Source organism: Impatiens glandulifera, unplaced genomic scaffold, assembly GCF_907164915.1.
Source record: "Impatiens glandulifera unplaced genomic scaffold, dImpGla2.1, whole genome shotgun sequence".
NCBI classification, from domain to species: domain Eukaryota; kingdom Viridiplantae; phylum Streptophyta; class Magnoliopsida; order Ericales; family Balsaminaceae; genus Impatiens; species Impatiens glandulifera.
This window is the reverse complement of record NW_025919162.1, coordinates 1-21,813: the sequence shown is the minus strand read 5'-3', so window position 1 is coordinate 21,813 and position 21,813 is coordinate 1. Positions and strand designations below refer to the sequence as shown.

Below are 21,813 nucleotides of genomic sequence, written 5' to 3'. Positions count from 1 at the left end.
TATATATATATATATATATATATATATATATAATTATAATTATAGGAAAACATAAAAAAAAATATTAGTTATTAGTAATTGTTTCTTCTTATAGGTAAATTGTATAAAATATTTATAAATATATATATATATATATATATGGAAATTTTTTTTTTATATATATATATATATATATATTTTGTATGAATCAAATATTTTTATATACATATAAACATGAATTTGTAATATTTTTTTATTTATTTTTATAATTTTTTTTTAATATTAGATAATGATTTTTTTAATGTAAATTTAGTTGTGTTTTTTTTGAATTAATAGTCATATAAATTATATATTCATATATATATAATATAAATAGTGTAGAAAATTTGTGTGAGAAAAAATATATTTATATAAAATTAATTATGAAATATAGGAAAGACAACTAATTCAACTATTGATTTATTCAATATGAAATATTTTACAATTTTAAAAGACCGTATATAAAAATTGAAAGACAATAGTTTAAGAGCCCATGGAGAGGCATCACCTTTGGGTAGTTGTTTATAGAGATATTTGTTTTTTTAGGACGAATGTGATGAATCATTTTTTTCTAGAGAAAACCTTGAACAAATTCCTCCATAGTTGTCAATTTTGATAAATATCTCTTAATAAGCTTTTAACTACGTGTCTTTTCTAAATTGAGAAAAGAACATAATTCATCGTTATAGCTGGTTCGGGTTTGTGTTATTTAAATAATTCAATTCGAAAACATTATCTCACTCCCTTTCTAATTATATTATTTAATTTATTAACCAAAATATTAAAATATTATATATTTTAAATTATTAATTTAATTTTATCATTATATATTAATATCTTTTAAATATTAAAAAAAAAATAAAAAAAAAATAGGTTATCTAAAAACCCTAATCCGTACACAATTGTAAGTAACAATTTATTTAACTTAGATAATAAATTTTATTGGTTGATTAAAATATAAAAAAAAAATATATATATATATACTTATACATGATATATTTATTAATATTTTCAAGTTCATACTAAAATTGAATTAAAGTATATCTCAAAATTAGTAATATAAGTTGTAAGTTAAAAAGAAGAACATTTTTCTTAAAAACGTAGTAATTACCAAAAATACCCTTGACCACCGTACCAATCCCTATATACTCAATTCACTTACACGCAATCTCTCTTCTCTCTCTTTCTTTCTTTCTTTCTTTCTTTTGTGAACACAACCGAACCAATCTGACTCCATCTCCGGCCAGCTGATTTCTGTAGTTGCTAGATATGGCGGGGGCTGATCGTGAAGCAGTCGAGACATTCATCAGCATCACCGGAGCCTCTGAAGAGGTTGCCATCCGAAAACTCGAGGTCAATTCTTCTAGCTTCATTCCTCTGCCGATTGGAGTTCCTATATGTGATTGTTAGTACATATGCTTGGGGTTCTATGATTCAATTCTTCTGTTCCGGAGTTTATCTGCTTATTCGTTATCGGTGGGTTTTGTTCAACACTACTGTTTAGTTACCATTAGGGCTTTTTAGAGATTTGAATCAACGTTTATAATCCGATTGTTCGTCAATACCCTTCCTTTATTTTAATGATTGAGTTTGTGTAATCATCTCAAGATGTTATCTTTTTCAATGTGTAGCGTTTATTTGGAATATGACTTAACAAGTTATTCAGTGGTTTCTATTGTGATTGTTAGTAAATACTTAAAGTGGATTAGGGTTTTTGACTTAGACTTTATGAAGGGAAGGGAAGGAAAGGAAAGGAAAGGGGAATGCAAAACTATTTCTCTTTGATTTGTTACTGTTCTGTATCTTCTTGCCACCTTTTCTCCATTGAAGCAACAAACCCTTAAGTGTATCTTCTCTCTGAACATGTTTTCATCCAGACGCAATTTTTGTGTTATGTAGGCTTACCCTTCTGACTGCTGATAGGGTTAGATCGTGATTTTGTATCTGTTTCTCCATTTTGACATGACTGGCTGTGTGGTTCATTAGATCTTATTTCTATTAATGAGATTTGATTTTTTGAAGTTCTCTTCCATCACCTTTTTCTTTTTTTTGTTAGCCTAAAGAAGCCTTAAATGGATCATATGTTCTTGTGCTGGTTGAATTATGAATTGATTAGTAATTGTCTGTTTCTGTTTAGGACTTTCATGGAGATCTGAACCAAGCTGTTAATGCGTATTTTACTGAAGGCGATAGAAACAAGTGAGTGTGTTTTTTCTTTTTCATTTTTCGTTATTTAAGTTCTATTACTAAACTGATGTTTTTTTTTTCATTGTACACATAATCTCATCAGCATAAGAACTGCACCTACTGTTATTCCTGAGAATGATTCTATGGACATAGATGAGCCCTTTCTTACCGAGACCAGAGGAAATCCTTTTCCATTTCTATCTTCTGCCAGAAATACGAGTCCATTCGCGCTTCTGGATCCTGATTTCGGTAGAGGTCTTTTTGACGGTGGCACAGCCTTTACAAGCCGTGAACCCTTTGTTTCACATCCAAGAGAAGTTAGGGAGATCCCCATTGAGGTCATAGATGGGCATGGGAACTCTAGTCGTTCTGGTCATGCTCCATCTATAGAAGAAATTACTGGTTCTGCTCAGGAGCATGGTCCAGAAATACACGGGCCTATCGTTATAGACGAAGAAGATGATGAAGTTATTCAAAGATCACTTCCTGCACCGAGTGCTCCTGTTATAGGAGATTTCCCTGATTACACAAATGATATAGAAGAAGAAATGATCCGAGCTGCTATTGAGGCTTCAAAAAAGGATGCTAGAGAAGTACACCTTGGTCCAAATTTTGATTTTGGAAATGTAATTACTGTTTTGTATTGTGATTGTGTTTTGCCTATCACTTAATTTGATCGTCTAAGTATTTAGTGATTTTTCATTTTAAATGCAGGATTCTGGAAGACAAACCCAACAAAGGCAGCCTAGTGCAGAGGATGCTCAGCTTGCTCATGCTGTCTCCTTATCATTGAAGGTTTGTGTAATTTTCATGTATGTTCAATCTGTACATTGCACTTGTCTGATTATGAATCCAAATCTGAATTCATTTGTAAGGCGGTTGAGCAAGAAAGAGCCGTGCATGAATTGGGGATATTTCTGGAGAGGCTCAAAATAAGGATGAGAAAGAAGATATTCCGGAGTTAATTACATCAAATAGAAGGTGGATGTCTTTTCCTGCTAATATACTTAAGCATTAATTAACTTTTATTTCCACTTGAACGCACATAAATTTCTTTCACTCCCTCAAGTGGTATGATTCTTGAACTTGAGCTTCTTTGATCCTGAATTATTTGGGTTTTTAAAAAAAAAATCTCTTACCATATTACCTATCATTTCAACCATCAAATATCATAATTACTGGCCCAAATAATAACCCCACCCCCCACACACTGTTTCATCAAACAAAATTTTAGGTTGAAGTCTCAAGTTCAATTTTCACTAAAAGCACCTAGACGGTGGAATGTTGTGCTACCCTCTTCCAAGGAAGACCCTGGTCTCAAAAAAATTAAATTCTTTCTATTGTCCTTATGCTCATTCCTCAAGGAGGGAATTGATTTTTACATTACCTGGAAAAGTGGGTTGGCTGTTGGAAGCTCGTCTTTCCAAGATGAAGCGGAAGATGTAGAAGAGCATCCACTGGTTAGGCACAGACTTACACGCAATTCTGGGGGAGCTGAAGTTAGTGCGTCATCAAGTGTTGAACAACATACTGGTCCTGATACCGCACAAAACAGGAACGGCTTCAATTTTGATGAGGTAATACATTGAATTCATTCTATATTGTCTAATTAGTTATTGTAATGAAAAGTTGTATAAGATCTTCATTTGCTTTTGAGTGGGGAGGAATCTCGTCTGAGGAACATGATGAAGCTGTGTGATACAGCTTAAAGTCGAATTAGGTATATATATATTGAAATGACATAAATAATAGAAATAGAATGAAGGACGAAGAGAATATAAGATAACACTTGAATTGATAGAAGAGAGACAGAACCCTAATAGGGTGAATACAATGGGGGAAGAATAAGAAGATAGAGAGAAGTTAATCTTGAGAGAATTCTCGAATAATGTCTAATATGTTTTCTATAGACCCCCGATCTCTTCTTTATATAGTCTCCACCTACCATAATCAATCCTCAGCCGAATATTCTGTAGATTATATCCCTTCCTTATATACTCTCCAACTGCCATAATCAATTTCCCGTCAATCTCACATTTTTAGCTACTACCTTATTAATAATTATTTATTTCCATATAAATAATTATTTATTCTCAATTAATCAATTATTTCATATTTTGGCTAATTGTCTTATTAATAACTGTTACGTCTACCCGTCAGCTTACTTTAGGGTTAAGAAACCTAACCCTAGTAATCCCTCGTAACACTGTGATGCTTGAAGCTGCTCTTTTTGGAGGAATCTAAGAAAGCAATTACAATTTTCCATATCCACGTCAGCAGTTTGTGCAGAATAGTTTGGGGACAAATCAAGGCCTTTATCCTCAAAGGTCACCATCACCAGGGCTTGCTGCTCAGCGCATGATACGAGAGCAACAGGTCTATATATCTTTTATTTTATTTTTTATAAAGGTCAACTTTCATATTAAAGAAGAAAATCGCAAGATGCATTCATGGGTTACACAAACAAGAAAGCAGAAACATAAAGAAGAAACAATAGATTAGATTCGATTAGATTCATATCAATCGAAATAATCCCATCCAGTGCAAATCCCCCATTTATTGATTAGATTCCTATTAAATGTAAATCTCAAGTCTCTAGTGGTAAAAACATTGTGTTCCAACCGTGTTAAAGTTTTCATGTATATTATGTAGGATGATGAATATCTTGCATCATTGCAAGCTGACAGAGAGAAAGAACTTAAAGCTGTAGAAGAGGCTGAAGTAATGCGTTTGGAGGAGCAAGCAGTTAAAGAAGCTGCCGCAGAAGCAGAAAGGCGTAAGGAGGAAGAACTGCGTAAAAAGTTCGAGGAAGAACAGGTACTACCAAACCATGTTGCATAACCTTAACATTATAGTTTGATGTTTGCTAGGAAGATGAGTTTTCCAGAACAAATCACTGTAGCAATTATATTTTCTATTGGCCATATCAAATATATATATATATTTTTTAACTCTTGTTTGTATTTTGCATGTCTGCTAATGTCCTTGTCATGCATAAAATATCTTGGGGTGAGAGGGACACAACATCTGCCACTTGGCTTGTAATGTTGAGCTTATTTGAAAACTGTTATTTTGTCATCATCTCCTCACACTCACATTGGAAAATTGCTGGTGTTTTTTCTTTTCTTGGCATGAAAATTGTAATTGAATTAGATGAAATAAAACCTCATTTATATAAAACTTTTTGGCTACTTTTGTATCCACACTTAATGTTTTGTTTTTTTACCATTGTACGTTTACTGAATATATATATATATTGATTATTGGGACGGAGGATAAAGAGTAAAGACACAAGTCTTGATTACATTTCACCATATAAACTATTTTGTTTTTAATTAGGAACATTTGGAACATTAGGCCAAAAATTGGGTTAAAATTTTGGACTGTGTTCCAAAATATTTTCTTGATCAAGTGCTTATGCCAAATGTAGATTTTTTTTGTATTTTTAGTAAGTGAACAAAACCTTATACCACAGACCGTTATGTGAAGGCATAGTTGATATGACCTTTTGGCAATGCAAATACAGTCTTACTTCTTCTTTGTAAACCATGGTTTATTCCTTGGAGGAACTAGCTTGACCTCCCACAACCATGACCTCTCACTGCCATTCAGACTCTTATTGGGAATTGAACCCGAGACCTCAATACAACTTTACATACAAGATTTAATACCAAAATGGCATTTTCGGTCTTGCTTTCCTCCTTCAAAGAGACTGTTATCTTGATAATCACTTTCCATCATGACAAGACCCATAATTAACTTGTCTTCATGCCAAAATGGACACTGAAGTTTATTTTTCCATTTGTTGTACACCTTACAACTTTGTCCTTGTGATGAAGTTTGCAGGTATGTTATGTTATTTTCAGTTTCCACCATAATGCTAAAAATGTGATTGTAATGCTAGGAAATTGAGAGAAACCTTGCTGCAAAAGAAGCTTCTCTTCCTAAGGAACCAATGGCAGATGATGAAAATGCTGTAACACTTCTTGTAAGGATGCCAGATGGAAGCCGTCGTGGTCGCAGATTTGTTAAATCAGATAAACTACAGGTAATTGATTAGTCATTTATGTTAATGGAATAACAATAGCATCATATTCTATCATGTTGCTATTTACTTATTTTGTAGTGCATTCTAACTAGTAAACTTCATTGGTTTATTTTGCAGTCCCTTTTTGACTTCATTGATGTTGGGAGAGTTGTCAAGCCTGACTCATATAGACTGGTATTTCACTATCATTCACCTTCTAGTCCTTTTTTTCACAAAAATAAAAATGTTAAACCCTACCTGAAACAAGCACCACATGTGATCTGATATCATGTGATCTGATATCAGTGCATTGATGTTTTGTTAATTGGTGGGTTTAGTTCCATACTAGTATATTGAGTAATATAAATGCATATTTATATAATAGAACAAACACAAAAAGTTAGAAATGGTATCTTGGGTAAAATCAAGAAATACATAATATTTGTTTGTCATACACAAGTTAACAAATCTCTAGGGTTTATACAAGAAAGGAGATGAACCCCAAGAATAATATTAAGCTAACAATATATAATCTGATATTGAAATACCCTAGCTACTTCCTCTATTTATTATACTAAGTAAGCTAACAATATCTAACTAATTATATTCTTCAACTAAAGGGCTTTAATTCAGGCAGAGGTTCGTTACATCTTTTACACAGCAGTTATATTGTTGTGAAAATGGTTAACAACATTCACACTAATTAACTTTGATTTAGTTTTTTTCCATTCCTTTTTCTCCGCGCTCTTCAACCATATCATATATAATTTTCTCTTGTTGGTTGATCACTTTCTCATAATTTTCAATAGTTTCCCTTCCCTAGGGTGCATGTGATTCACCCTCCATTTAGTTTCGTTTCCTTCATGGATCTGAATGATCGTTTCTCAGGCTTCCTTTGCACTATCACAGTCTGATATCTTGTTCAAGGTGTTATCATCTATAGCCTTGTAGATGTGCCTCATGCAATGGTTGTCCAGGTTACTCCGTCTTCGATCTTCATTTGTCCATTGGTCTAACTCTTTGTTGATCTTGATCGGTCCCTCTTTCAGGACTCGGCTCATTTCATCATCTAATGTGATCAGATGTAAATACATCTGTTTCTTCCAATTGCTAAACGCTTCACTGTTTAGCATTGGTGGATTGTCGCTGTGGGTTATGCTTCCCATCTTCTTCGATTGCTCGAGTGCTAAGAACCTCGCTCTGATACCACTTGTTAGGATTGGGGACGCCCTTGGAGGACCAGGGTGTTTCCGGTTTTGAGAAAGGTGGCTTCTTACAACACACAACACACTTTGGTGATAGTCCGGTTAGAGACTATAACCGTTCTCAGCACTTCACAAACTGTTACAGACTCTTGAACCGGGTTTAAGGCGGAAATGTCTGTTTCAGTCTAAAGCAACGTATGCGACTTTAGATGATGTTTAAAAGGAGTATGTTTTAAGAATATGAGTGGACCGGTTTTCGGAGTAAGATTGATTTTGGTTAGGTTAAGTGAATAAGTAATGAAGGAAATGACACGAGACAAGATTTTTATGGATATTCGGAGCAAACCCTCATACGTCACCCTTTCTTCTCAGGTTATGAGAAGGATCTCCACTAACTTTCAAAGTTACAACAATTACAATGTCGGTCGAGCCCAACTCGCTACTCGCCGGTTACACCAACTCACTCTTGATGTAATACACAACACAGTACAAACACACACAGACAAAGCTTCCGGTTTATGACACACCGGTTTTGGATCGTAAAAGTTTATCTCTCTAAGATTTCTGTAACTTATCGCTTTTCTCAGATGAATGTGATTCGCTCTACTACATTTAATGAGGACGTTTCATCTTCCTTTTATAGTAGATGAGATCCCAACGGTCATTTTCTTCTCTCACCGTGGGATTGGTTGATCATTATTACGCCGGTGTAGGAAGGTTACTTGCACGTTTCACCTTCCTCAACACTTGGCAAGCATGCAAGGATTCTTCAAGAAAATGTGACGTTACCGGTTTGCAGATTTGAACACGTGTCAGGCATGCACCTTCCGGTTGTCAACATCGGATCAGTAAATCATCATTGCTTTCCTCGCATGCTTCCGATCGGATCTTATCTTCTTTTATTCTTTCGAGACACGTCTATTTCGTCACCATACGTCATCTCTGCAGATTGAAGTGACCGGTTTTGTCTCTTACATAATATAGTCCGGCTGGAATGTGAACTTTTGTCTTTGCTGGTCGGTCACCTGAGAGAGTGGAAACAGGTTCCTCTGATCTTGACTTGATCACTTGGAACTGATTTTCTTTGAAGTGTTTCAGCAACCGGGTTCATGATGCTCCAGCCGGTTCATATGTTTTGATCTGCACCTGCACATGAAAGTCAACAATTGTTTAGTTTTTCTAGCCGGTTCCAAAAATTAACTTTCTTAATTTTTCTTATCAAATGAACACATTAAGTAAGTAAATGAGAGACTATTAAATCAATTTCATATTTAAATTAAATGAATTTGTAACTTACTAACTTAACTTAAGTGTTAAGATTGGTTGATAAAAGATTAAAGGTTACTATTTAAATTGAAAGGAATATCATGAATGGCATTTTGCATTACAGATTACAGTTATTGTAAGTATAAATAATAAGATTTATTGTTTTGAAATATGTATAATTAATTAGTTATTCATCTAAACTATATCATTGTTAATAAAAATGAAAGAGAAAAAGTTAAAATTAACTCTTCAATTTAATAGAATGTTTTAAGTAACCCATCCACATACAAAAATGTTCAGATCGTCCAAAATGTTTCAATTTAACGGAATGTTTCAAAACTTTAATTATCTAGTTTGTGATGTGAAATTTATGATTTTATTTTATTTTATTTTATTTGAAATGATAGTTGGAGTAATTAAGAATTTAATAGGATAATCCAAATAAAAAGTCATCTTAATATTTTAGAATTAATTTTGGTTTAAAATATTTTAAATAAAAAGATAAGTGTGTAAAATTTTAATTTTCGAATTTTTCTCAATTTTTAAATTTTTTTTCTTTATTACTTATATTTATAATCTTAATATTTATATATATTATATGTTCTCTTCGTATAAAAATATTCTCTTTTTATTAAATTAAATACTTTATAAAAAACTTTGAGGATATAAACAGTAAACGATCCATATAAGATTATGAGAATTATTCGGATAATTTTTTTTTTAAATAAAAACTTGATCATGTCACATCAAATAAAATATAACATTAACTCAAATCTAACTAATTTAAAAAAGATATGACACTCAAGTGCTAAAAAAGTCATCGAAGGGCCAAGAAAAAATATTTTAAAAATATTTTTTCAACCTCTCTGCAACTTTATTTTAGAGAAAAAAAAAGAAGTAACTTGAATGAATTATTTTAAAAACACAACAAAATGATAATTTAATCTTTTGGCTTGTTTCCGTCGTCTTTTTCTATCAAATAAATGACTAAGATTAAAATAATTTAATCTTATTTTAATTTATTTAGTTTATTTAAATTAGTCTAAGTTAATATTATAATATTGTGGGTATCTATATTCATAAAAAAAATTCTTATTTTTCTCAAAAAAATTAAAACCAGTTATATATTTTAGTTAGAAAAAAATGGTAAATAAAAATTGATGTTTTGATTTAAAAAATTTCATAAAAAAATGTTTTATTTATTTATTTGAAATGATAATAAAAAAATTAGATGATATTTTATAAATATTTGATGAATAGTCTAAGAAATAATGTTTTTAATAATTCAGAATTTAAAAAGTTGCCAATTTCAAAAATGAACAGTTCATATTTTATAAATATTTGATGAATAGTCTAAGAAATAATGTTTTTAATAATATATATTTCGATTGACAATAAAATAAAAATGAAACAAAAAATTATAAAAAGAGCTTATTTGAGAACCCTAACCGACCGCCCATCCATTTTCTCTCCTTTGATAGAACCCTAACGGAGAAAGTAATGAACCGTCGCCCTCCACCAAAGCAACAAGTAACCTTTCTTCTTCCCAACCATTCGTCTCCTGACGATGACGATTTACAATCTAACACGATTTCCCCCAAGTCAGTTCCTGAAGTAAAGTTGTTTCATCCAAAAAGTCGAACAGAGAATCGTCGCAAGCTGGGAAGAAATCCAGATCTTCTAAGAGGACTGTAGAGTCCTCCGCTCTAACCAAGGGAAATGTATCAAAGAAGGCTAAAAAGAAGAAGAAGCAGGTGCAGGAGCATGAGTCCGCTGATGAGAATGTTGATCATGCTGCGATCTTGGAAGAGAAGGGCGCTAAAAAACAGTTGTTTCAACGTATATGGAATGAGGACGATGAAGTTTCTATTTTGAAAGGAATGATCAAGTAGGGTGAAAATGAAGGGATTCATCCAGCTATACTGGATATGTTTTCTTTCTACGACTCCATTAGAGATTCAATTCAGTTAGAAGCCAGTAGAAGCCAATTAACTTACAAAGTAAAGAAGCTGAAGAAGAAGTTTTTGAAAAATCTGGAGAAAAGCTACGACGGTATTAATAGAACTTTTGCAAACGATCATGACCAGAAGTGTTATGATTTATCCAAGAGGATATGGGGAACTACTGCATGTAAAGGAAGTCTTAACGCCAAGGTGTCTAGGAATAGGAAAGGGAACAATGATGTTGAAGCCAAAGCCAAAAAATCTAACTTGGGTTCATTTAACTCGGAGAAGAAGAATGTACCCACTGATACGGAGGTTGATCGTGCTGTTGCTGCTTCATCCAATGTCGTATCTTTCTGTATGGACTTGAGCTTGGAAAAGAAAATTGAGGAATACGCGTCTCAGCTGATTACAGGTGCGAAGAAGTCAGAATTGGACAGTGTGTTCAGGGAATTACAAGTGAAGGAGACAGAGGCTTACTTTCATCGCCTTGTCCACTTGCGTGAGAAGGTAATTCTGGTGTTGGAAACATTGCGTTCCAACACAAATTAAGTAATAGGTAAATATTTTAAAGACATATTGATGATGGTTTCTTTTTGGTTATGAATATTTTGCAGAATTTGGAAGTGTAGGTTGTTTTTGGAACTCTATCATTCATGTTTATTATCCTTCAAGAATTGGTATGTTATCTTGAAGGGATTAAGTGTAGGTTGTTTTTGGAACTCTTATCATTCTTATGTTAAGTGTAGGTTGTTTTCAAGAATTGGTATGTTATCTTGAAGGGATTAAGTGTAGGTTGTGTTTAGAACTCTTATCATTCTTATGTTTAAGTTTATTATCTCTCAGAATTGGAATGTTTTTTTATATCAAACAAGTTAGAAGTATAGAACTAGTTGATCATTTTTATAGCCATTGAAAAATGGATGTTTCATTTTGTTTTGTTGATGACATGTTGTGTTAGGTTAGATTTAGTTACAATGTGTTAGATTAGACTGAACTATTCTATTTAGGACAATGAAAAAAAAAATAACGAAACAACGAAAAAAACATCTATTCAATATCAGTTTAGTAATAGAACTTAAATAACGAAAAATGAAAAAGAAAAAACACACTCACTTGTTTCTATCGCCTTCAGTAAAATACGCATTAACAGCTTGGTTCAGATCTCCATGAAAGTCCTAAACAGAAACAGACAATTACTAATCAATTCATAATTCTGACACATTGTAACTAAATCTAACACATTGTAACTAAATAGCATAGTTCAGTCTAATCTAACACATTGTAACTAAATCTAACCTAACACAAATGTCATCAACAAAACAAAATGAAACATCCATTTTTCAATGGCTATAAAAATGATCAACTAGTTATATACTTCTAACTTGTTTGATATAAAAAAACATTCCAATTCTGAGAGATAATAAACTTAATTATAAGAATGATAAGAGTTCTAAAAACAACCTACACTTAATCCCTTCAAGATAACATACCAATTCTTGAAAACAACCTACACTTAACATAAGAATGATAAGAGTTCCAAAAACAACCTACACTTAATCCCTTCAAGATAACATACCAATTCTTGAAGGATAATAAACATGAATGATAGAGTTCCAAAAATAACCTACACTTCCAAATTCTGCAAGATATTCATAACCAAAAAGAAACCATCATCAATATGTCTTTAAAATATTTACCTATTACTTAATTTGTGTTGGAACGTAATGCTTCCAACACCAGAATTACCTTCTCACGCAAGTGGACAAGGCGATGAAAGTAAGTCTCTGTCTCCTTCACTTGTAATTCCCTGAACACACTGTCCAATTCTGACTTCTTCGCACCTGTAATCAGCTGAGACGCGTATTCCTCAATTTTCTTTTCCAAGCTCAAGTCCATACAGAAAGATACGACATTGGATGGAGCAGCAACAGCACGATCAACCTCCGTATCAGTGAGTACATTCTTCTTCTCCGAGTTAAATGAACCCAAGTTAGATTTTTTGGCTTTGGCTTCAACATCATTGTTCCCTTTCCTATTCCTAGACACCTTGGCGTTAAGACTTCCTTTACATGCAGTAGTTCCCCATATCCTCTTGGATAAATCATAACACTTCTGGTCATGATCGTTTGCGAAAGTTCTATTTATACCGTCGTAGCTTTTCTCCAGATTTTTCAAAAACTTCTTCTTCAGCTTCTTTACTTTGTAAGTTAATTGGCTTCTACTGGCTTCTAACTGAATTGAATCTCTAATGGAGTCGTAGAAAGAAAACATATCCAGTAAAGCTGGATGAATCCCTTCATTTTCACCCTGCTTGATCATTCCTTTCAAAATAGAAACTTCATCGTCCTCATTCCATATACGTTGAAACAACTGTTTTTTAGCGCCCTTCTCTTCCAAGATCGCAGCATGATCAACATTCTCATCAGCGGACTCATGCTCCTGCACCTGCTTCTTCTTCTTTTTAGCCTTCTTTGATACATTTCCCTTGGTTAGAGCGGAGGACTCTGCAGTCCTCTTAGAAGATCTGGATTTCTTCCCAGCTTGCGACGATTCTCCGTTCGACTTTTTGGATGAAACAACTTTACTTCAGGAACTGACTTGGGAGAAATCGTGTTAGATTGTAAATCGTCATCGTTAGGAGACGAATGGTTGGGAAGAAGAAATGTTACTTGTCGCTTTGGTGGAGGGCGGCGGTTCATTACTTTCTCCGTTAGGGTTCTATCAAAGGAGAGAAAATGGATGGGCGGTCGGTTAGGGTTCTCAAATAAGCTCTTTATATAATTTTTTATTTCATTTTTATTTTATTGTCAATCGAAATATATATTATTAAAAACATTATTTCTTAGACTATTCATCAAATATTTATAAAATATCAAAATGAAATTGGCAACTTTTTAAATTCTGAATTATTACAAACATTATTTCTTAGACTGTTCATCAAATATTTATAAAATATCATCTAATTTTTTTATTATCATTTCAAATAAATAAAAAAAACATTTTTTTATGAAAATTTTTAAATCAAAACATCAATTTATATTTACCATTTTTTTCTAACTAAAATATATAACTGGTTTTAATTTTTGAGAAAAATAAGAAATTTTTTTTATGAATATAGATACCCACAATATTATAATATTAACTTAGACTAATTTAAGTAAACTAAATAAATTAAAATAAGATTAAATTATTTTAATCTTAGTCATTTATTTGATAGGAAAAGACGACGGAAACAAGCCAAAAGATTTAATTATCATTTTGTTGTATTTTTGAAGCTGCTTCATTCTTGTTTTGTTTTATTTATTTTAATTTTTTTTTACTGATTAATTTATTTTGAGATAATTGAACATAAATAATATTAATTTCTTAATTTTAGATTATTCGATATAGCCAATACTATTTGTGTCTATATTATCTACATCCAATTCATTGGAAAGCATTTGTTTACTAAAATTCCAACTATCTATAGTAAAAATAATTTTCAATTTAAACCTTTTTTTAACGGATTGTCTATACTTATCGAATCCTGTTAAAAATGAATATTAAGAATAGGCGTTAAATGATCATCGACTTAAGTCAGTTTTGAGATGTCACTTCTTTCTAATCTATAAAAAAAAAATCAAATTAATAAACTAAAAATATAAAAACATAAAACGAGAAGTAATTATAAATTAACATAGAAAGGCGTGTGACAAATTTATCATATTTGTAGATTAATTATTTGATGAGTAATGCAAAATAACATAACTATATGAACTAGTAGGATACCCTACGTTGTACGAGAAATTAAAATATTCTTACATAATTACTAATTATAATTACTAATTATAAAATAATTCATTCAAGTTATTTCTTTTTTTTTTCTTTAAAATAAAGTTGCAGAGAGGTTGAAAAAATATTTTTAAAATATTTTTTCTTGGCCCTTCGATGATTTTTTTAGCACTTGAGTGTCATATATTTTTTAAATTAGTTAGATTTAAGTTGATGTTATATTTTATTTGATATGACATGATCAAGTTTTTATTTAAAATTTTTTTTATCCGAATAATTCTCATAATCTTCTATGGATCGTTTACTGTTTATATCCTCAAAGTTTTTTATAAAGTATTTTAATTTAGTAAAAAGAGAATATTTTTATATGAAGAGAAAATATAATTCATATATATATATATAATTAGAGGAAAACATAAAAAAAATATTAGTTATTAGTAATTGTTTCTTCTTATAGGTAAATTGTATAAAATATTTATAAATATATATATGGAAATTTTTTTTTATATATATATATATATATTTTGTATGAATCAAATATTTTTATATACATATAAACATGAATTTGTAATATTTTTTTATTTATTTTTATAATTTTTTTTTAATATTAGATAATGATTTTTTTAATGTAAATTTAGTTGTGTTTTTTTTGAATTAATAGTCATATAAATTATATATTCATATATATATAATATAAATAGTGTAGAAAATTTGTGTGAGAAAAAATATATTTATATAAAATTAATTATGAAATATAGGAAAGACAACTAATTCAACTATTGATTTATTCAATATGAAATATTTTACAATTTTAAAAGACCGTATATAAAAATTGAAAGACAATAGTTTAAGAGCCCATGGAGAGGCATCACCTTTGGGTAGTTGTTTATAGAGATATTTGTTTTTTTAGGACGAATGTGATGAATCATTTTTTTCTAGAGAAAACCTTGAACAAATTCCTCCATAGTTGTCAATTTTGATAAATATCTCTTAATAAGCTTTTAACTACGTGTCTTTTCTAAATTGAGAAAAGAACATAATTCATCGTTATAGCTGGTTCGGGTTTGTGTTATTTAAATAATTCAATTCGAAAACATTATCTCACTCCCTTTCTAATTATATTATTTAATTTATTAACCAAAATATTAAAATATTATATATTTTAAATTATTAATTTAATTTTATCATTATATATTAATATCTTTTAAATATTAAAAAAAAAATAAAAAAAAAATAGGTTATCTAAAAACCCTAATCCGTACACAATTGTAAGTAACAATTTATTTAACTTAGATAATAAATTTTATTGGTTGATTAAAATATAAAAAAAAAATATATATATATACTTATACATGATATATTTATTAATATTTTCAAGTTCATACTAAAATTGAATTAAAGTATATCTCAAAATTAGTAATATAAGTTGTAAGTTAAAAAGAAGAACATTTTTCTTAAAAACGTAGTAATTACCAAAAATACCCTTGACCACCGTACCAATCCCTATATACTCAATTCACTTACACGCAATCTCTCTTCTCTCTCTTTCTTTCTTTCTTTCTTTCTTTCTTTTGTGAACACAACCGAACCAATCTGACTCCATCTCCGGCCAGCTGATTTCTGTAGTTGCTAGATATGGCGGGGGCTGATCGTGAAGCAGTCGAGACATTCATCAGCATCACCGGAGCCTCTGAAGAGGTTGCCATCCGAAAACTCGAGGTCAATTCTTCTAGCTTCATTCCTCTGCCGATTGGAGTTCCTATATGTGATTGTTAGTACATATGCTTGGGGTTCTATGATTCAATTCTTCTGTTCCGGAGTTTATCTGCTTATTCGTTATCGGTGGGTTTTGTTCAACACTACTGTTTAGTTAACATTAGGGCTTTTTAGAGATTTGAATCAACGTTTATAATCCGATTGTTCGTCAATACCCTTCCTTTATTTTAATGATTGAGTTTGTGTAATCATCTCAAGATGTTATCTTTTTCAATGTGTAGCGTTTATTTGGAATATGACTTAACAAGTTTCTATTTGATGGTTGATACAAATCTCTTACCATATTACCTATCATTTCAACCATCAAATATCATAATTACTGGCCCAAATAATAACCCCACCCCCCCCCCCCCCACACACTGTTTCATCAAACAAAATTTTAGGTTGAAGTCTCAAGTTCAATTTTCACTAAAAGCACCTAGACGGTGGAATGTTGTGCTACCCTCTTCCAAGGAAGACCTTGGTCTCAAAAAAATTAAATTCTTTCTATTGTCCTTATGCTCATTCCTCAAGGAGGGAGTTGATTTTTACATTACCTGGAAAAGTGGGTTGGCTGTTGGAAGCTCGTCTTTCCAAGATGAAGCGGAAGATGCAGAAGAGCATCCACTGGTTAGGCACAGACTTACACGCAATTCTGGGGGAGCTGAAGTTAGTGCGTCATCAAGTGCTGAACAACATACTGGTCCTGATACCGCACAAAACAGGAACGGCTTCAATTTTGATGAGGTAATACATTGAATTCATTCTATATTGTCTAATTAGTTATTGTAATGAAAAGTTGTATAAGATCTTCATTTGCTTTTGAAGTGGGGAGGAATCTCGTCTGAGGAACATGATGAAGCTGTGATGCTTGAAGCTGCTCTTTTTGGAGGAATCCAAGAAAGCAATTACAATTTTCCATATCCACGTCAGCAGTTTGTGCAGAATAGTTTGGGGACAAATCAAGGCCTTTATCCTCAAAGGATACCTCGCTCACCATCACCAGGGCTTGCTGCTCAGCGCATGATACGAGAGCAACAGGTCTATATATCTTTTATTTTATTTTTTATAAAGGTCAACTTTCATATTAAAGAAGAAAATCGCAAGATGCATTCATGGGTTACACAAACAAGAAAGCAGAAACATAAAGAAGAAACAATAGATTAGATTAGATTCATATCAATCGAAATAATCCCATCCAGTGCAAATCCCCCATTTATTGATTAGATTCCTATTAAATGTAAATCTCAAGTCTCTAGTGGTAAAAACATTGCGTTCCAACTGTGTTAAAGTTTTCATGTATATTATGTAGGATGATGAATATCTTGCATCATTGCAAGCTGACAGAGAGAAAGAACTTAAAGCTGTAGAAGAGGCTGAAGTAATGCGTTTGGAGGAGCAAGCAGTTAAAGAAGCTGCCGCAGAAGCAGAAAGGCGTAAGGAGGAAGAACTGCGTAAAAAATTCGAGGAAGAACAGGTACTACCAAACCATGTTGCATAACCTTAACATTATAGTTTGATGTTTGCTAGGAAGATGAGTTTTCCAGAACAAATCACTGTAGCAATTATATTTTCTATTGGCCATATCAAATATATATATATATATATATATATATATATATATATATATATATATATTTTTTTTTAACTCTTGTTTGTATTTTGCATGTCTGCTAATGTCCTTGTCATGCATAAAATATCTTGGGGTGTGAGGGACACAACATCTGCCACTTGGCTTGTAATGTTGAGCTTATTTGAAAACTGTTATTTTGTCATCATCTCCTCACACTCACATTGGAAAATTGCTGGTGTTTTTTCTTTTCTTGGCATGAAAATTGTAATTGAATTAGATGAAATGAAACCTCATTTATATAAAACTTTTTGGCTACTTTTGTATCCACACTTAATGTTTTGTTTTTTTACCATTGTACGCTTACTGAATATATATATATATATATATATATATTGATTATTGGGTCGGAGGATAAAGAGTAAAGACACAAGTCTTGATTACATTTCACCATATCAACTATTTTGTTTTTAATTAGGAACATTTGGAACACTAGGCCAAAAATTGGGTTAAAATTTTGGACTGTGTTCCAAAAGATTTTCTTGATCAAGTGCTTATGCCAAATGTAGATTTTTTTGTATTTTTAGTAAGTGAACAAAACCTTATACCACAGACCGTTATGTGAAAGCATAGTTGATATGACCTTTTGGCAATGCAAATACAGTCTTACTTCTTCTTTGTAAACCATGGTTTATTCCTTGGAGGAACTAGCTTGACCTCCCACAACCATGACCTCTCACTGCCATTCAGACTCTTATTGGGAATTGAACCCGAGACCTCAATACAACTTTACATACAAGATTTAATACCAAAATGGCATTTTCAGTCTTGCTTTCCTCCTTCAAAGAGACTGTTATCCTGATAATCACTTTCCATCATGACAAGACCCATAATTAACTTGTCTTCATGCCAAAATGGACACTGAAGTTTATTTTTCCATTTGTTGTACACCTTACAACTTTGTCCTTGTGATGAAGTTTGCAGGTATGTTATGTTATTTTCAGTTTCCACCATAATGCTAAAAATGTGATTGTAATGCTAGGAAATTGAGAGAAACCTTGCTGCAAAAGAAGCTTCTCTTCCTAAGGAACCAATGGCAGATGATGAAAATGCTGTAACACTTCTTGTAAGGATGCCAGATGGAAGCCGTCGTGGTCGCAGATTTGTTAAATCAGATAAACTACAGGTAATTAATTAGTCATTTATGTTAATGGAATAACAATAGCATCATATTCTATCATGTTGCTATTTATTTATTTTGCAGTGCATTCTAACTAGTAAACTTCATTGGTTTATTTTGCAGTCCCTTTTTGACTTCATTGATGTTGGGAGAGTTGTCAAGCCTGGCTCATATAGACTGGTATTTCACTATCATTCACCTTCTAGTCCCCTTTCTTCACAAAAATAAAAATGTTAAACCCTACCTGAAACAAGCACCACATGTGATCTGATATCTGTGCAATGATGTTTTGTTAATTGGTGGGTTTAGTTCCATACTAGTATATTGAGTAATATAAATGCATATTTATATAATAGAGCAAACACAAAAAGTTAGAAATGGTATCTTGGGTAAAATCAAGAAATACATAATATTTGTTTGTCATACACAAGTTAACAAACCTCTAGGGTTTATACAAGAAAGGAGATGAACCCCAAGAATAATATTAAGCTAACAATATATAATCTGATATTGAAATACCCTAGCTACTTCCTCTATTTATTATACTAAGTAAGCTAACAATATCTAACTAATTATATTCTTCAACTAAAGGGCTTTAATTCAGGCAGAGGTTCGTTACATCTTTTACCTTGCAGTTATATTGTTGTGAAAATGGTTAACAACATTCACACTAATTAACTTTGATTTAGTTTTTTTCCATTCCTTTTTTTCCGCGCTCTTCAACAATATCATATATAATTTTCTCTTGTTGGTTGATCACTTTCTCATAATTTTCAATAGTTTCCCTTCCCTAGGGTGCATGTGATTCACCCTCCATTTAGTTCTTTTTTCCAATTGTGATTTCAATGTAAAGATGATTGATAGGCTTTCTATCCTATTCCTATTGTATTACCAAAAACATTATAGATGTTGAAAGCCTAGCGATGCATGCATATATTTATTTTTCTCTTTGTTCTTTATTTTATTTATCGTGTTTATAGCCTAATAAGAACTATGAATTGGGTTTTGGACATGTTATTTGAATTGCTAAAACTACAATTTCTCTTCGAAAGAAAAGGTCAATTGGTGATATAGGGACTAATGGTATGTATGGAACAGGTGAGGCCCTATCCTCGAAGAGCATTCAGCGAAGGAGAAACACATACCAAAAAACATTTGATGCTCCACCTTACAACACCTTCACAAAAAATGATTATTTTATCATAGTTATGTTAAACTTATAATATATTTTTTAGATTTGCAAAATATAACGATAATATGAAATTAATAAACATTTAAGATATAGCGAACAAAATAGAATAAAAATAAACCAAAACTTAAATATAAATATGTACTAAAGTTTATAATAAATAATATGATTATTTTAATAAAATATGTCTGAATTATTATTATGACAATGATTATTTAGAAATAATTTGAAATGTTCTTTTGTGAGATAGTGTTATTTGAGAATTTTATTCCAAAAATTAATTTATTACATTTAATATTTTTTTATTAATCTAATAATTTCAGTCAACAAAATGTTAAATTATCTTTTATAATTTAAAAAAAAAAGACATGAATGAAAATATTTACCAAATATAAGGATATTTCTATAATTCATACTCAAAAACCGTTCTTTTTTTTCAAATCACATCAAACTGATTTTAATTAAAAAAACATTTTTTTCCAAAAAAAAGCAGTATCAAATTTAAAATACATGAGTAGAATGAGAAAAATATATAGGTTAGAGTAATTATATAACAATAATTATTTAGAATTCTTACATGTTCTTTTGTGAGATACAACTTAGAAGTTAATTTTGTTTGATTGTTTTGTTTAGCATGTGCATTTAAAATTGAATATTTCTTTCAATGAGTATGTATTTTATGTGTACAAAAATACTATGTATATACATCAAGAGGATTGAAATAATCAAAGTCATCTTCTAGCTTCTCCTTAATATATATATTTTCATTGTCATGGCACATCAACTATGACTATGAGACATCAACTATGAGAGAAATAGAGGGAATGGAATGGAAGCAATAGAAGAGTCGGCCATAAGAGAAGACTGTCGCGCAATTGCACCACATACTAACGCTGGATCGATGGGCACTCGAGCGAATCGACCTAGGCGGCTTAGTCCATACCCCCTCCACATGGCTGATTTTCGAGGCCGCAGTCCTTTTGTAAACCTGATCCTTCAACAATGCGCAGGCTTGGCTCTAGTCCTTGACCATCGTAAATGGTCCCTGCTCCACTTAGTTGTGTTGCGAGGACACACATTGATATTGTCAGGGCTCTACTATCAATAGGACCCAATATGTGTGGCAGTGTGGGTGAAGGATAGGGATGGGAACAATCCCCTTCACCTTGCAGCCATCAAGGGTTGGAGGAAAGGGTTGGCCGAACTGCTTTGGAGGTGACAAAAAGTGTAGCTTTGGAGGTGACAAAAAGTGGGGAGAACATTCTCCACCTTTGCGTAAAACATTACAAACTGGATTGCTTGCAATTGTTGATCCTAAGTTTATAAATTTTATTGTATAAGGCTGGAAACAATATTTTGCATCAAACAGAGATGTTCAAGAAAATTTAGGTATATATCCTATTTAGAAAAACTTCTTAGGTCTAGATATGGCACTGAAAAATCATTATAATTTTTTTTGGAACACTTTATTTTGCCAGAATATAGATCTAGATGAGATAATATCTTGAAACAAAATTTAATTTGACATTAGTTTACAATTACTTGATATTTTTCTCTTTCAAAATTCAAATCCCTAACTAAACTATGAAGTTTGAAATACAAAGTCAATAAGATAGGAAAATATAATGTCAAGAAGAAAAACATATACTAAAAACACGAAGTCCCTATAATGCAAAGAAAAATATATATATCAGTTAAT

General features: G+C 31.5%; 2 protein-coding genes and 1 long non-coding RNA gene across 3 annotated transcripts; 2 read left to right on the top strand and 1 right to left on the bottom strand.

Moving 5' to 3' along the window:
• Positions 1-1,212: 1,212 nt before the first annotated feature.
• LOC124917621 (plant UBX domain-containing protein 8-like) lies at positions 1,213-16,741 on the top strand. The gene is made up of 11 exons (XM_047458009.1): positions 1,213-1,371; positions 2,156-2,217; positions 2,309-2,831; positions 2,920-3,000; positions 3,081-3,165; positions 3,472-3,782; positions 4,486-4,581; positions 4,858-5,022; positions 6,110-6,253; positions 6,371-6,427; positions 16,580-16,741. The coding sequence occupies exons 1-11, from the start codon at positions 1,288-1,290 to the stop codon at positions 16,616-16,618; spliced, it is 1,647 nt and encodes a 548-aa protein (XP_047313965.1). The 5' UTR covers positions 1,213-1,287; the 3' UTR covers positions 16,619-16,741.
• Positions 10,644-12,389, bottom strand: LOC124917627. Its single transcript, XR_007097171.1, has 3 exons — positions 12,347-12,389; positions 11,763-11,824; positions 10,644-10,736 (listed from the first exon to the last, which is right to left on the bottom strand). It is a non-coding gene; the product is annotated as an uncharacterized LOC124917627 (long non-coding RNA).
• LOC124917620 (plant UBX domain-containing protein 8-like) lies at positions 16,627-19,105 on the top strand (the record flags this gene model as incomplete). The annotated part of the gene is made up of 6 exons (XM_047458008.1): positions 16,627-16,659; positions 16,710-16,922; positions 17,004-17,216; positions 17,488-17,652; positions 18,788-18,931; positions 19,049-19,105. Coding segments are annotated over exons 1-6 (825 nt in total), but the record flags the coding sequence as incomplete, so codon positions are not given.
• Between the last annotated feature and the right edge of the window lie 2,708 nt (positions 19,106-21,813).